This window comes from Lemur catta, chromosome 12 (genome assembly GCF_020740605.2).
Source record: "Lemur catta isolate mLemCat1 chromosome 12, mLemCat1.pri, whole genome shotgun sequence".
Classification (NCBI taxonomy): Eukaryota; Metazoa; Chordata; class Mammalia; order Primates; family Lemuridae; genus Lemur; species Lemur catta.
Window position 1 is genome coordinate 33,406,732 of NC_059139.1, and position 16,061 is coordinate 33,422,792.

A 16,061-nucleotide genomic window follows, 5' to 3' on the forward strand; every position below is an offset into this window, starting at 1 on the left:
ATTCCTGTTTTCTCTAGACACAACAAAAACAGGAAATATTTACCAACTTCACAGGTGTCAGGAAATACTTTAAAAACCCTGGTGACCTGGACCACTGGCTGAAACAAATAGTATTTCTGTACATCGGTGCTGGAAGATATATTGTAATTAAAAATGTATACTTTGGATCCAGAGACTTTATCTGTATATTTTCTAAGGATTCACAAGCTTTGTTTCTGTTGGACCAAAGATTTGTTCCAGAAGAGAGTCATAATGTATGCAAATGTGCTTTGTAGCCTTTCTAGCATTTACTAGAAAACTGGAATTCTCCATACTTACTTGGTTTGAAGTTCTATTTCCATATCTAACAAAGTGCCAAGATGAAAAAGTACCTCTCAAAACTACTGAAATATAGGATTATGTTCTTAAGTCTACATACGTATAGTAAACCACTAATTTGCTTTCAGGCTTCTATTTAAATTTTCAAAAATGGAAAGAGCTTTATTTTTTCCGAGTTATAAAACTAACTGCAAAAATTTCAGAAAATAGCTAAAAATATAAAGAGTAAATGTCACTGATAACATCTTGATTTATATCCATTGTTATATGTTTTCACAAAAATAAGATTATTCATATGGCATTGTAACTTGCTTTTTTTTGCTTAATATACAGTAGAAGTGCTCTTAAGCAAATGCCACTTTGTCGTCTCACTGAAATCACCATCCGTGTCCATCCTCTCCCCAAACATACAAGTAGCAATACCCAGGCAGTACACTGAAGGATCAGGCAGGCAGGCCTCCATCTGGAATGTACCTGACACTTGCATTACCACCAGATGAATTAAAAACAAACCAAGTGATCAACTTTTTTAGTTCCCACGTATGAGTGAGAACATACACTATTTGTCTTTCTGTGCCTGGCTTATTTCACTTAACAATGTCCTCCAGTTGCATCCATTTTGCTGCAAAAGACAGGATTTCATTCTTTTTTATGGCTGAGTAGTATTCTGTTGTGTTTATATCACATTTTCTTTATCTGTTCCTCTGTCGAAGGACACTTAGGTTGATTCGTATCTTGGCTATTGTGAATAGTGCTGCAATAAACATGGGCTGCAGGTATCTTTTTGATATACTGATTTCCTTTCCTTTGGATAAATACATAGTAGTGGGATTGTCAAATTGTATGGTGGTTCTATTTTTAGTTTTTTGAGAAATATCCATACCATTTTCCATAATGGCCGTACTAATTTACATTCCCACCAAGAGCTTATAACATATGTTAAGTGACATAAGCCAGACACAGAAAGACAAATATTGCATGTTCTCACTCATATGTGGGAACTAAAAAAGTTGCTCTCATGGAGGTAGAGAGTAGAATGATAGTTACCAGAGACTGGGAAGGCTGTGTGGAGGGATAGGGTGGAGGGAGGCAGAGCTCAGGCAGTGATGAGAGGCCCAGTTCCTAACAGGCCGTGGACCAGTACCGGGCCCGGCCCGGGGGTTGGGGACCGCAGCTTTAAGGACCTCTTTCAGCTCCAATAACTCATATTTCCATTCCTGTATTCTCTAGGGGGCTGGAAAGTATATAAATGCATCTACTTTGTAAGAATTATGTCTCAAAAGTCAATATAAGTGAAATTTTATAACTGATTCATGTAAGCAAATCAAACTATATGATCACCTCAGAAAGTTTTTATCTTCATTTTTGTCTAATAATCCTGAGTTTCGAATGGTGTCTTTCTAATCTTGAGGGAAGCGGGGCAGAAAAAAACAAATAACTCTCCTAGCAACTAAGGTTTCTCTCTAGTTGCAGACTAACTGCCCTTCTGTCCTTCCCAGACAACTTTTCGGAAATGTGCTCACCTGCCATGCAGTTTCCACGGTTTCTACCCAACTTCTCCACGAATACCACTCTACCGTGGTCACCAGGGACTGCCTAAGGACTCTTCAGTTCTGCCCTACTTCCCCATGACATGTGACACTACTGGTCATCCTTCCTGAATGTCTTTTTTTCTATAAGACCACATTACTCAATTCCCTCCTAAGTCTCTGGTTCTTCCACTTTAATCTTCCTCTTTAGTCTTCTTTTATTCGTTCCTATAAATCCCCCAGTTTACTTAAAGTTTCACTGACATTTCCCAACCATCTCAGCTGCTTAAATAGTTAAGAATCTTCAAATACAAAATTAAGTAAACCAACTGGTTAAGATACATTCTTTCACAAGGCCAACAATGATTGGCTTTGATCACCCCTTCCTTAATTTATCTCCCTTCTAGACAAATCTCTATTTCCCCTATATCAATGATTCCCAAATTGTGGTCCCTGGAACAGCACCATCTGCATCACCTGAGAACTTGTTACAGTGGCAAATTCTTGGGCCCCACCTCAAACCTCCTGAATCAGCAGTTCGTGTTTCAACAAGGCTTTTGGGTGATTTTGATGCATGCTGAAGTTTGACAACCATTACTCCATGTCATGCACGATACTAAAGTCAGGCCTTAGTTTAACGGGTAGGATAACCAATGGGGAATCAGAAATAATTGATTTTCCTAAATATCTGTGTGATGTTGAATGACATCTCTGGGTCCTAGGGAGATCAGGGTTAAAGAAAGGAAGAAAATGCAGGATGGAAACAGTAGTCCTTTCAAATTGCCTTTCACGAGAAATGATGACCTGGTCTGAATACCATGGGAATTACCTTATGCTTCTTGCTACCACTGGTGTTGTCCCCAGTGGCTGAGGGAGAAACACTCCCTGTCTCTATTGCTTTAGACAAACCTATTTGTGAGATTCACAAACTCTAGGGTACACGTCCAGTTTTTTCAATCACCTCAGGTCCCAACAGGCAGGATAGGTACCTCTCAGGGAGGTAGGGAGCTGGTGGATGAAAGGGAAGAAAAGACTGCCTACTTCTTGAGCAGTTGCTGCTCTTGTGGAACCAGAAGACCTGTCCTTATTCATTCATTCATCCATCCATCTATTCATTCACTCATTCATCCCTCCACCCAACCATCCCTCCAGTCATCCATTCATCCACCCACCCACCCACCTCTCTCCCCTTCATCCTGCCTACCTTCACTTAGCTACCAATCCAGCCATCCATTCACCCATTCATTCCAGAAATATTTACTGTATGTCCATTCGGTTTCTCTTCAATATCAAATGGGGTTGGGCCTCATAAGAGATCATTGACACCTAAGGCATTTTCTTTTGCTTCTCCAGTGTTTCCCAGAAGGGTCAGTTGGGGTGCAGGAGGAAAATCTCAGAACTTCTATATTTTATTTATCTCATCCTTTTAAAAATTTCTCATTTCAGTCTGTGTTTTATAATGACCACAATGTATTAATACCATAGTGTGCATATAGTTTAAAATTACATGCTAAAAAAATTGCAGTAAAAAGTATGCAATAAGGAGTATGCAAATTCCAAAGATTTGGGGGAAGACTGCTATTAAGAACAGAGTCAGAAGACTATGCAACTCAGTATTGACAGGTACTAGCTTTTGGGGTAAAGAACATGAAAAGCCCCCAGTAACATGAAGCTGGACAGCTAGAAAATATGCATGCAGCTCAGACTGGATGGGCCCACCTTTGTTTGATTTCATTGCCAATGGCTGCACAGGGGGTTACTGCAGAACCAGGAACAGAGGCCAGCTCTGCCCCAGTCCAGCTCTTGCTCCACTGTCCACATGACCTCAAAGGAGCATTTGCACTGTGGCCTTGGCTTCAAGCCAAGATGCCAGATCTTTAAGTAACCTCACTCCCTGAGAGCATATCCTGAAACCTCACTGCATACAGATGAAAGTAAAGATTTCCAGTGCTTCCTATTTTTATTTAATAAGGACATAAATATCTTGCATTAATGTAACTTATCTCATTCACACCCAATTTCTACCTTCTTAAAAAAAAGATTAAGTCAGGCAAACTGGATGTTTTTCCTTATACAAACATGAATTTTTTAGCATTTTATCAATTCAACTAAAATGTTTTCAGAATTTGCCCATAAGGCTGAGTGAACATATGCTGTCCTTGGATATGACACTCTTAAGCTTCAAAGCTATAGATTATTCTTTCCTAGGTACTGAAAAGTTTGTCTTCGGCTGTGTTTTCTAAAAAGCAACCACTTTCAAATGTATTGGGAAATACATGAAAATATTGCTATTAATTATGAGTGGGAGCATGAATGAGAAACCTAATCTGGTAAAACTGAAAATAGGTTGACATTTTTAGATCTGTAACCTTTAGTCAATCAGCTAACAACTGACTGAAATTTAATTATTTGTGGTTTCCTCACAGAACTGAGAACAGCGTGTAGTAACACTCAGTAACTGTTTAATGGCGAAATTTCTACCTTCAAAGAAGTTAAAATCCAGGAATAAAAAACAAAACAAAGAACAAAATATGCTCTAAGTTAGTGTCTCGATGCCATGCGAAGAGCCATTCCTGTAGCCACGTAGAAATGGTCAGTTCAAGCCTTAGCCCTACAACTCACTCACGACACCAACAGAAGTGTTTATCTTTTGTTGTTGCTTTGTCTCTGCAGAATGAGTTAATACATAGGGACCCACTTTTAGGAAGCTCTAAAGAACGAATAGACCAAAAATGTGAGGCAAAGAAGTAAATAGCATTTTGACAGAAAAGGTTCATCTGTAGCAGAAAATTCAGTTGAAGAACATATCATTTAATATGGAGAGCTCTTGTTTATTGACTGAATCATTAAAATAGCTTTTACCAATTTAACAAAATCATAAATCAACTTGGAGCAGCTGTATCTTGTCCTTTTTTTATTGAACAATAATAAACATGTCCATTTAAAATAAAACCTAACAGTTTATTTAGCTTACATTCAAAGATCTTCCCACACACATTCACAACTCTGTTGGCAAACTCCAAGAATAAAATATAGGTAAATAGTGAAATAATTATTAAATAAGTTCTTTACTCCAAATAAAATACTTCTGCAAATATTTCCTAACAAGATCTAGTACAACAGTCCTGTTTATGCCAAGATCACCCCAAACGTATGCCTAATTCCACTAATTAACTAAGCTTACAAGAAAAAAATATGAAAATAAACTATATTTTAACGTTGACATGTTTCCTGCTAAAAGCTGACTCTTTTCCCAACTTCCTAAAAAGTTATTTTCTACTTTAAATTTAAAATTCATTTAAGTCATAGCACTCACTTCTAAATAAATTCTCTGTTGCTCATTTTTTGACATTTTATATATCCAGCGTGACTACATTTTTCTAGGTTGCTCTTATGCTTATTACTGTTAATAGTATTATAATTATTAATAATACATTTTCCATGCCTCAGATGTCTGAAAACCTTATAGAGTCACACCTTTATCCTAACCATTTTAAACAAATGATATTAGGTTCATTTCCTCAATAGGATGATAAATATGGCTATGGAGGAGGACTTGTACTAACATTGGTTTACAAAAATATATAAATATTTACCTTTATACACACACAAACCCCCAGTGGGCAAAACACTTCCTAGCTCTGTCTCTGAGGTGGCATTCTTTAAAACCGTTGATGGAAGTGACGTTTGCCCTCTGTCCCAGAACCCTCCTTCAGATACAGGGAACCTGGGAACTGCGTCAGCAGCCCTTTGCAGTTAACCTCCATTCAAGGCTGTTGTTCTAACTCCCACAAGCTTCAAACAGCTCACTTCCTTCAGGGGTTTTCTGACTGTTTTGTTTGGACTCTTCCAAAAGTGAAAAAAGAAAAAGCACAGTTAAATTCTACTGAAGCTACCACAAGGAAGAGCTAAATATTATACTCCCCACCCCCACCCCGTCCCCACCTTCTCCTGCTCTGAACTCTTCCTCCGCCCCTGCTATCCCAACATTAATGTACATCCAAGAACCCGTGGGCCCACTGTGGTCTTCAGCTTTGATTAGTTTTCTCTTTGGCTGAACTGTCTCCATGTAAGATTATCAAATTGCATTTTTAGTTCTTCAGTGTTACTATACACACACATTTAACAGATCTATATGCATACAAATATTTAACAAATATCTAAAAATGTTCAGTCATATGCACTTTACAGATTGTAAGTAGCTACACTTTTTTTTTTCCTGGATCCAACATGAATCACACTTGGTCTCCGAAAATTACATGTCCATATGCTATGATCTAGACAGTTTCTAAAATGCTGGCTGTGTGTTGAACAATCACTAAAATAGAGCCTTCTCTTCGGATCAGCGTGGATTTAACCATTTCCTTACGGGAGACCTGGCTGCATTCTCTTTCACAATTTCTTCTCTCACGGCGTTGCCGTCTCCGGATGCTATGTCATGCTCTGAAATTAGAAGGAATGCAAATCATGTCCAAATGTCTGTAACTCAAAGATCAAGCACAGTTTTGTTTTCATTTTACATAGAGTTTACAATGAAATCTTCAATAGATTCAAGATTCTATGCTAACTGTATTCGCTATATATCAATTAGCACCTCCGTCTACGACAGCATCACTTGAATTATTTCTCTTCATATACCTATCATCACCTGACACTATCTTATACATGCATTTTTCTTTTTTTTCCTGTATTATCTCACTCCACTACTGGAATTCCAGTTCCATGAAGGCAGGGACCTTATTTTGTTCACTGCTATATCCCCAGCACTTACAACAGTGCCTGGCACATAGCAGGCACTTAATAAATACTATGGAATGAGCAAATGCTATAAGAAGAGAGATTAATTTTTGTTATGACTCCAGAAGGCAGAAGGCAGACCAAAGGGTAGAACTTTGATCATTCTCATTCTATGTACAAGAAGAGTTGTAATATTTAGAACATTCTAAAATGAAAAGTTCTGCTACTAAGCGTAGTGAGGAGTGCTTGCTTTGCCATTGCACATTTTGAAATGAAATTCTATCAGAAGATTAGTGCAGCCCGGCAGACAAATGTATATAAATCCATGAAATATTCCAGATCCTACACCCTACAACCACCACTCAAAAAAAAAGTTACTTGTGAATTCCCAACCTGGAAAGCTCACTAACAGAGAACAAAACAAAACAAAACAAAAAACAGAACAAGTGGAACACAGGAGGACAGGAACATACTTGCCAAAAGTACTGCAGCCAGCAGGCGGAAAGGTAGAAAGGATAACCCCACAAAATCAGGGTACAGAGAAGACCTTGGGGGTTTCTGTGCTAGTGGGCCATGCAGCCATTAACCTGCTATCAAAGGCTGGGCCTAAATAGGTTTGCACAGAGGTGATGCAAAGCCTGTGGCAGGACTGAGGCCCCAGGCCGCCTCCTGTAAACTCAAGTGCAAGTCTCATGTAGACGATGCACACTGAGCTGGAGCCCTGTGCAGCCTTTCCAAGAAGTCCTTTGGATATTCTTCTCTCCACCCTGATCCTAAGGTTTACCAAGATTACACTAATACTCATCTTGTGCTACACCTTTAGCTGATGAAAAGAAATACCCTTGGTCAGAATAGGGAGAAAACCAACTGCTTTTTTCAAAAATCTCTGATAAGAATCTCAATACGTAATTCCAATATGGAAATATTTTTGTGTAACCTATAATGTAATGTCCACCCAGCAATATCTCTGTTTCCAAGGCATCTATATAGTCGTCGACATAATCTGCAAGCAAATGAGAGAGGGTGACAGGCCTGAGGGAGAGAGACTGCACACAGTCCTGTGGAGGAGAGGCCAAGAAGCCACACCGCTGTGTGTGCAGCAGGAGGGATGCAGGTGAGACGCTGAGAAGCGTTCCTGGAAGACTGACTACTCCAAAGGAGCTCTCATGGCCTCCTTGGCTTGACACTCCATCTCAAACATCAACAAAGGTGCACAGCAGATTCAATTCTGTCTTGATGCAAAAGGTTTCAGTACAAACTTAACTGAGTGAAGAGGAATGCAAAAGTTGTTCTTTCAAAGTGCTTTTTAGCCTGTGATTTCAAGAAAGCAAAATAAGACAAAAGAAGCTGCAAGTGTTTGAGGGAGCCTCGCTGTACTGAGACAATAGCTCTCAAACCTGTACTGAAAGCAATCTAACCATCCAAAACATTTCTAGGTCTCAGAAGCCAGATTCGTAGCTGCCAGGGGACAGGGGGACGTGAGGAATAGGGGTAACTGCTTAAGGGATATTGGGGTTTTATTTGGGGCTGATGAAAATGTTCTGGAACTAGATAGAGGTGGTGGAAACACAACATGGAGAATGTACTAAATGCCACAGAATTGTTCATCTGAAAATGGTTAATTTTATGTTATATGAATTTCACTTCAATAAAAAAATTTAGGTCTTAAAACCCAATCTTGGCTGGGCGCAGTGGCTCACGCCTGTAATCCTAACACTCTGGGAGGCCGAGGCGGGTGGATCGCTCGAGGTCAGGAGTTGGAGACCAGCCTGAGCAAGAGCGAGACCCCGTCTCTACTAAAAATAGAAAGAAATTATATGGACAGCTAAAAATATAAATAGAAAAATTAGCCGGGCATGGTGGCACATGCCTGTAGTCCCAGCTACTCGGGAGGCTGAGCCAGGAGGATTGCTTGAGCCCAGGAGTCTGAGGTTGCTGTGAGCTAGGCTGACACCACAGCACTCACTCTAGCCTGGGCAACAGAGCCAGACTCTATCTCAAAAAAAAAAAAAAAAAACCCCATCTTTTGCTTTTAAAGGACTATAGGGAGAAATCATAGTAGGTAGAATGTTAATAATGTCTCAATTTCCAGATCAAATATGTTTCTCCTTCGTTTTAATACACTTAGTTGCACCCACATGTAAGAAGGAGGTAAAGATGGAAAAATAAGCACATTTACCAAATAGTTCACCAATTAATTTGAAGTACAAAAGACCAGAAACAAAAACTAAATAAAATGGATTTGGATTATTAACTATTTATGTCTGAGAGGAAAAAATGTATAGTTTGTTGATACTAACAGTTGCTGTGGTGACATGTTGGGTTTTCGTTTGTTTGTCTTTTTAATTTTTTATTTCATTTTTAATTGACAACAAGTGTATAAATTTGGGGTACAACATGGTGTTTTGATATATGTTTCTACTGCGGTAGGATTAAACCAAACTAACATATCCATCACCTCACATATTTTCATGGTAAAAACATTTAAAATTTACTCTTTGAGCAATTTTGAGATATATAATACATTATCATTAATTATAGCCACTATTCTGTGTAATGGAGGCATAAGCTTTAGTGATACATGTTGTTTTAAATGTGATACTTTCAATTTAATGGTGCTGTACTGTATTAGTCATTTCAGAAGCAAACCTGTGCATAGCACCATCTCATAGGTTGTGCATTCCATGGACTGACAAGCAGCATGCGAGTATTACTACAATTTCATTCATTTCCCAAATCTCAATCACCAATACTCTCCTAAATCCATAAAAACATATGCTTGGAATTATTCCATTTAAATGCTTCCATCTGGTTAAAGAAAAAGAAACATTCTATATTTTCTATCTTGGCTCTCAAAGCTTCTCCAGTAAATTCCTCACAGTGCTTTTCTATGTGAAATTTGGAGAGGAATAGTTTTGTCTAGTAAATATATAAAACAGATCACTGAAGAATTTAAAGAACTTTGTATATCTCAGTTATTTTTTATGATAGATTTTTTGGCAATCAATCATACTTATCTTCTATATATATAAACTAGGTAAACTTTATGAGAAATTATATATAATCCTCAAAATTATTAATTGAATCTTTTCAGAAAACAGCCACAGCATCAAACTCAGCTACCACCCACCTTGCTCCTGAGTAAGATAAAGGAAACAAAATCATTGCAATCAACATTTTATTCTACTCATTGATTTTTTTTAAGTGATTCAAACTGAAAATGAGACAATTCTTTCAATGTTTATACTGGAATCAATTCTTACCTGTGTGAGAAACAAATCTCCCTTTGGAAGACTTGGCTACTGAATATTGGAAGAAAGGGAATTTCAGACATTTTCCCGTGCCCCTGTCGCAGATGCCGGACTGGCAGTTGCAGGTCTCTCTGCATTCCATCCCAAAGGTGCCGTATGGGCAGTCTGAGGACAAAGACAGGGTTTGAAGAGGGAGCTGCTAGCTGTGCATATGTGTCCAGCCTAACAACCCCTCTGTGCACAACCTTAGTATTTGAACCAACCTCATGAATCTTGACTGTAAAATGAAACCCAATCCTCAGAAACTCGGGCTCTGAAAGTGGCAACTTTGAGTAGTAAATATGAAGTCACACATTGAGACCAGATAACGGATGCCTCGAGCTTAGCCTCATGATGTAAAGTTTAGTTGAAGACAGCTACACATAGCCAGTCTCCTTGGAGCAGTCTTCTTTCTGTTTATTTTCTGCATAGATACCGACAGACAGGTTCTCGCAAGCCACCTCCATAACAGCTCAGTGACTGTGGGATATTGGACAGGCATGTGCATCTGCTCCTCAAAGAGTTTAAAAGATGTGATGCCATCTTTGAATCCACTGTATTCACAATTTACTGTTTTAAATATATAGGAAAATGTTTCAAACTAACCACGGCTGAGAGATCTGTTATCCCAGCTCACCATGAAGCAATCAATCCTCAACCTGCTCCAACTCTCATCAAGCTCCTCATCTGTCAAAACGGCAGTACAACTGATCTTGCCAACGCCCCCAGTTGTTAAGAGGGTTCACTAGTAAAATCCTCTGCAAAGCTCAGATGCAAGATGCTAAATGAACAAGAAACCTGAGGGTTTACGCATCCTGAGGGTTTGTACACCTACCAAGAACTAGAAGCTTTAGAGCTTCTATGTTTTATACTTAGGCTAAAAGACACTAACTATATTGACATAAGAGGGCAAAGTCATGTATTTAAAATGCTTGGGTTTTATGATATAAACAGCATCTCAAAATAGATTAACCAGTCTTTAAAAGCCAGCAGAATAGATAGAGAATATTTATTCTCTTGGCACGAAAATATCCTTATAAATGTACAGTCACATACAGGTAAAGAAACAAGTGGTGAGACATCTGAGTCTTTAGCATTCTCATATTCCACTGAATGATCTAGGTCATTAATAAGATGTATTTTTAAAAGAGATTTAAGATTTCTCTTTTCAGTATCCTTCAGATTACAGAAGAGCCTGGTTTTGAACACTGTCCTCTCTGCCGGGAAGAAGAGTCCACAAAAAGGATCTCGAAAAAGCCTCTAGCAGAAAAGCACACAGGATTGGGATTTGACTGTCTCTGCAGTGACACTGAAAACTAAAACTGTAGCCAACTTCCCAGCGACACTTTAATTATATCCCCTGATGTATTGAACAGTGCTGGGTATACAGTAAGTGTTTATAAAATGTGTCTCGGCTGGCTGATTATTGTCTGTGCAACACAATGAGAAACATCTGAATATTTAGAAAACATCTGGATGTGCAGCTGAAGTATACAGTGTTCTTTTAAAAAGCTGAAGGAGAGATTTTTGACTATAGCAAAATATAATATCTCCATCTTGAGTTGCTAAGGCTCACACAGTCTCATTATTTCCAGCAGAGAGAAAAACGTTTGAAACTAGACTCATCAGCAATCTGAAAGATGCCAAAAAGAGCAATCCTAATTATCTTTTTAAAAATATCTCTCAATAATATGTACCTTGATCATGCAGTCGGCTACTAGAGTGCTAAAGACTCCAGATGGCTCCCAGCTTCTTCACCCATATGTAATTACACATTTACAATCACATTTACAAAGGCACTTTTATGCCAAGAGAAAAAGCAATCCACTGCATATACTTGCTATATTATAGGTATGATTGTATTAACCACTTCCTCCCTAATTTCCTTATGTGACATACTGTTTTCTTGGCTGATAAGCCCAGCAATTTACAGAAAATACAGATCCTATTCAGTTGAAAGAAATATAGGTATAAGTGTTCACCAGAGAAAATGTTTTCTTAATATTCTACCTCTTATTACTTATAAACATCAACTAAGCAAGAAATAAAATTCTCCTAATAGTTCAAGAATTTATTTTCTAATCTTTCATATGTTTTACAGATTAAAAGATGATTAATTTATAAATTATTTACCTAAAAGCTAGAAGAATTAATCAGCTCAATCCTTGGTAATTATTATTCACTTGTATTAAATACAGAAAATGTAAGAATCATTTAGAAATTCCAAGTGCTTTTTATGATTTTGAAACCTTCTTTGTATTATAAAACTGATGAATGCCATTATAGCATGTGTTGCATCTTAATATTAGCTCTTAATGATGAGATCATGAGGTATCTATATATAAAATATTTTTAAATCACCATTCTTTTGATTCTAAACATTTTTAAAATGTTAAGCATTTTAAACTACAGTCACAAAGTTTAAAATAAATTTTACTAATACTTAACTACATTATTTAGCTATAATTTCAACTTGATGAAGTTTTTAAATCTACAAGATGACCAACATCATTCTTTTCAGACATCCAATTTTTATTTTTCTTTACTGTTATTTTTGCTTGTCTTACACCAGCTGCTACTTTTCTGGATGAGCAAAACTTTTATAAAGTCGAATGAGGTTTGTTTCATACTTCAAGGGACCCTCTTTTAAGAATGTGAATTATTTTATTAGATGACTTAAGCCCACCCTATTCCATAAAGTGCATTAGTGTTCGTAAGAAATAATTGACTTTGAGGCTGATCAAAGAATCACTAAATCCAGGGTCTAGAAACCATTCCAAGAGGTTATCTAGTGGAGACCTCTGTAATCACTGCCTTGCAGAGAAGAGAGCACCTAAGCCATCCATAACAGACTACTTGTCAAGTTTCTAAAGTTTTCCAGAAAAGAAGGCAACACAATCTTCCACTGCAACTTTCTTTCTGAACATGAGTGAAATGCTGCATTTCTCCCCGTGCCTCCCTGCACGCTGGTTCCAGTTGCTATCTGCAGAGTTGTCCCTCTCTCTGTACCTATGACAACACCTGTGTGGGCCCTTGTCAAGAACCCACCTACCTGCCTTTTCCCTCCTGGCCTTGAGGAGCAAAGCCACCTCCCCTCCCAAGCTGGCTGAAAGCTCTCAGCGTGCCCTGGGCGGGGAGAAGCAAGGAGTCACTCTTTACCTTTGCAGATACCAAATTCGTCACCAAAATCATCCTCCTCACTGTAAAACTGACACCTCAGCCCCGGGCCACACTTCACACCATCCATGCCCGAGACGGTGCGGTAGCAGGTTTCTCCCAGCCCTGCGGCGCACACCCGGCAGCAGCCACAGTCGTCCAGCACTGTCCTCTTACAGCGCAGGCTGCTTTTGCACTCGGCGCGGTCACAGTGCTCAGGGCAATCCACCGCATACTTGGTGCTCCGGGCCGCCGCCAGGTGCGCAGGGACAAGGAGCGTGGTCAGCAGCAAGAGGCTCTTCATGTTTCCCGCCCGGCCCCGGCTCGGCTCCCACGTCGTGGTCTCTGCTGGTGAGAAGCAGCCGTCCAAACCGGTAGCTGAGCCTCTGCCTACACGTTTATGAGTTTTATACACTGGGTCGCCTGCATGCTTCCCCGTCATCAATTTCCTCAACCCAGCAGCAGCGCTGTCCTCCTGCCAGGCTCTCTTGTTTTAGTTTATGAAATCCAGGATGAAGGCTGGATTAACATGCTGCTGCCATCCAGGAATTGAAAAGCCCAAGCTGATGTCATCTGTTATGTTTAGATGGTTGTTTTGCATGAGGACTGAAAAACTCACTCACATCCGTCTCAAGGGCTCAAGGACGTCTGCGAAGGAGGAATAAAGCAGGTCGCACGGCCTCCTTCAGGACAGGAATTGTTCTGACACTGCTGTATCACTTGGGGTGTAGCTTGTCTCAGAGCCTCTGTAGTCAGGAGGAAAATGATATCGACATGAATCATCAGGACCCAAGAAGCTTCTTCAAAAAAAAATAATAAACATTTGGTATTTCCCCTCAATAAATAGCCATGAGATCATTTGGAAGAAGAAAGGGTTATATTGTGCCTTTTCAATACTTAGAAGAAAGAAAATATTTTGATAGGGATTTTTTAAGACCCTCTCTTCCTTCCTCCCACCCCCTCCCCAAATGTTATTTCTAGAGGAATTCATGTCACATATATCTAAGTCTATCGTGATATAGCTGTGCTTCCAGTAAGATGTGGAATTGCCTCTGAGAATTTCTTTCAAATCGATACAAAAACCCACAAAAGAGGTAAGATCTTTATGGCACTGTTTCTGGGTGACTCAATTCCAGAAAAATGTATCAGTTGGACTTCTGACCCAAAACTCCCTGGGGAGAGGCTCATCCATCACTGAGTCTGCTTGTCCAATGATCAAGTCCGTTCAGAGCCCTTCCCCTCACCTCCTGGCATCTATCAGAGCCCTCGCTCAGCACCGCCAAACAAGGCAGCCAGCCCAGGGAAACAAACGAGCCAGTGGGGAAATCAGAACACGGCCTCAGAGAAGCAAGGCACAGGGACGGGAAACATTATCCATCGGGAAACAAGGTCTCCGTGCTGTGGGGGGTCACAGGACCTACATCCCATGGGGAGAGCAGAATAGCCATCTTAAAATACTAACTGGGCCAGGGCCTCCTTAGGTGAGGTTTGTGGGACAGAGAGAGCAAAGTGAAAGAGCAGAGGGGTGAGTTCTCACCCCTACTGACACAGGAAAGTGACTCCCAATGCTGGGTGCTGCTTAAAGTCCAAGTGGGTCCTTGGCTTCCAGCAAGAAAGAATTCAGGAGCGACCCGACAGTGTAAAGTGAAAGTGAGATTTATTCAGAAGCTATAGAAAGTCTATTCCTTAGACAGAGCAGAAACAAATTCTCTCCGCAGAAGAGAACCAGCCCCCTGGGTCCTGTTGCCTTTCTGGTTAATCAATGGCTTAATTATAGGCTAAACAAGGAGAGGAATATTCATGGCAGGGGCAGTGTTTTTCTGGAATCAGGGTGACACCCTCTATTTCTCCACCATCTTGGTTCTAACGGGTTGGAACTTGCCCTGCCTCCATCCTATATTGATCAGGGTAATTTGAAACTTTGTTTTGAGACTTCCTGACTCAGGTAATGCTGCAACAAGGTCCAAAGCAATGCCGGAAGCAGTACCTAAAGCAGTACCTGCCAGTTGCCTGTCTAATTCCCCCCTCAGAGATAATAGTCGCCCTTCATCATAAGGGGTTATAGAAGGACAAGGTCTGTCTTCTGTAGCTTCTTCTTGTTGATCTTATGGACATAGACCCTGCCTAGCATTGGAGGAGTAAAAAATCTCTGGAAACCTGGTCTAAGGGGCCCAGTGGCAGGATGTTTCCATGTCCTGGATTGGCTGGTGAGATGGGTTGGAAGCCTTGTGCTAGCATCAACTTGAATTGCAATTACTATAATCTGGAAGACACAAATTTTAACATGGTCCAAAGGTTGAAAGAAGAAAGATAGTTTATAAGGACACTAAGAAGGGAAGGAACCAAATAATACTAGGCAAACATCCCTTAATAGAATCCCAGATGGTCTGGGCAGTGGGGTTATTGATGTTATGCAGCCATATAGCCTATTGAAGGAAAACGTTTGTCCTTTGCTCTACCTCCCTGAAACATTAATGTAGATGCAACAAGATGTGTTTGCAACAGCACTTACACTCACTGTTCAGCCAAAATGCAACACGGTTATTCTCCTATATCCAAGATGGACAGAAAAGGTCTTTTCCAGGGGGAGGAGGGAGTATAATTTAAACATGGTGAACATTTAAGGCAAAAGGCAAGTTTGGTTAATAACTATGCAAGTGACTTGATTCCAGGTACCAGGAAGCAAGCAAAATAACAACAAGTAGTGGATTATTAGGAAAATAATAACAAGAATTAAAAAAAGAAGAGCAAACACATTCATATTAGTCATTTGAATGAGGGTGTTACTTAGCTTTTTTGTTGTCTTAGGGAGGCAGCCTGTTGAACAGGTACCTGAGGTCCTCCGTGGGCTCGCAGGAGGAAGCTAGCTCTGTGCCAACCTATGGGGGCTCATGAGAAACAGGTTTAATCCTACACAGATGTTCCCAACTAGGTAGTTCTGATAATGACAGGAAAAGGAATTTTATAGGTAGCTAAACATTTAAAGTAGCTAGTAACAAATTTATATTAATTTAGATAGAAGCAAAATTAT

At 39.7% G+C, this 16,061-nt stretch overlaps 1 protein-coding gene across 1 annotated transcript; it reads right to left on the reverse strand.

The window, feature by feature from the left end:
* Positions 1-4,746: 4,746 nt before the first annotated feature.
* On the reverse strand, positions 4,747-13,759 carry ESM1 (endothelial cell specific molecule 1). The gene is made up of 3 exons (XM_045565642.1): positions 13,034-13,759; positions 9,848-10,000; positions 4,747-6,290 (listed from the first exon to the last, which is right to left on the reverse strand). Exons 1-3 carry the CDS (start codon positions 13,470-13,472, stop codon positions 6,190-6,192), a joined length of 693 nt encoding a protein of 230 aa, XP_045421598.1. The 5' UTR covers positions 13,473-13,759; the 3' UTR covers positions 4,747-6,189.
* Between the last annotated feature and the right edge of the window lie 2,302 nt (positions 13,760-16,061).

Excerpts from the sequence above, each read along its gene's own strand:
- ESM1 (XM_045565642.1), bottom strand. The coding sequence starts at position 13,472 with ATGACGGGGAAGCATGCAGGCGACCCAGTGTATAAAACTCATAAACGT. Across the intron at positions 10,001-13,033 it reads CGAATTTGGTATCTGCAAAG|ACTGCCCATACGGCACCTTT; the intron begins GTAAAGAGTGAC and ends CTTTGTCCTCAG. Across the intron at positions 6,291-9,847 it reads GAGATTTGTTTCTCACACAG|AGCATGACATAGCATCCGGA; the intron begins GTAAGAATTGAT and ends TTCTAATTTCAG.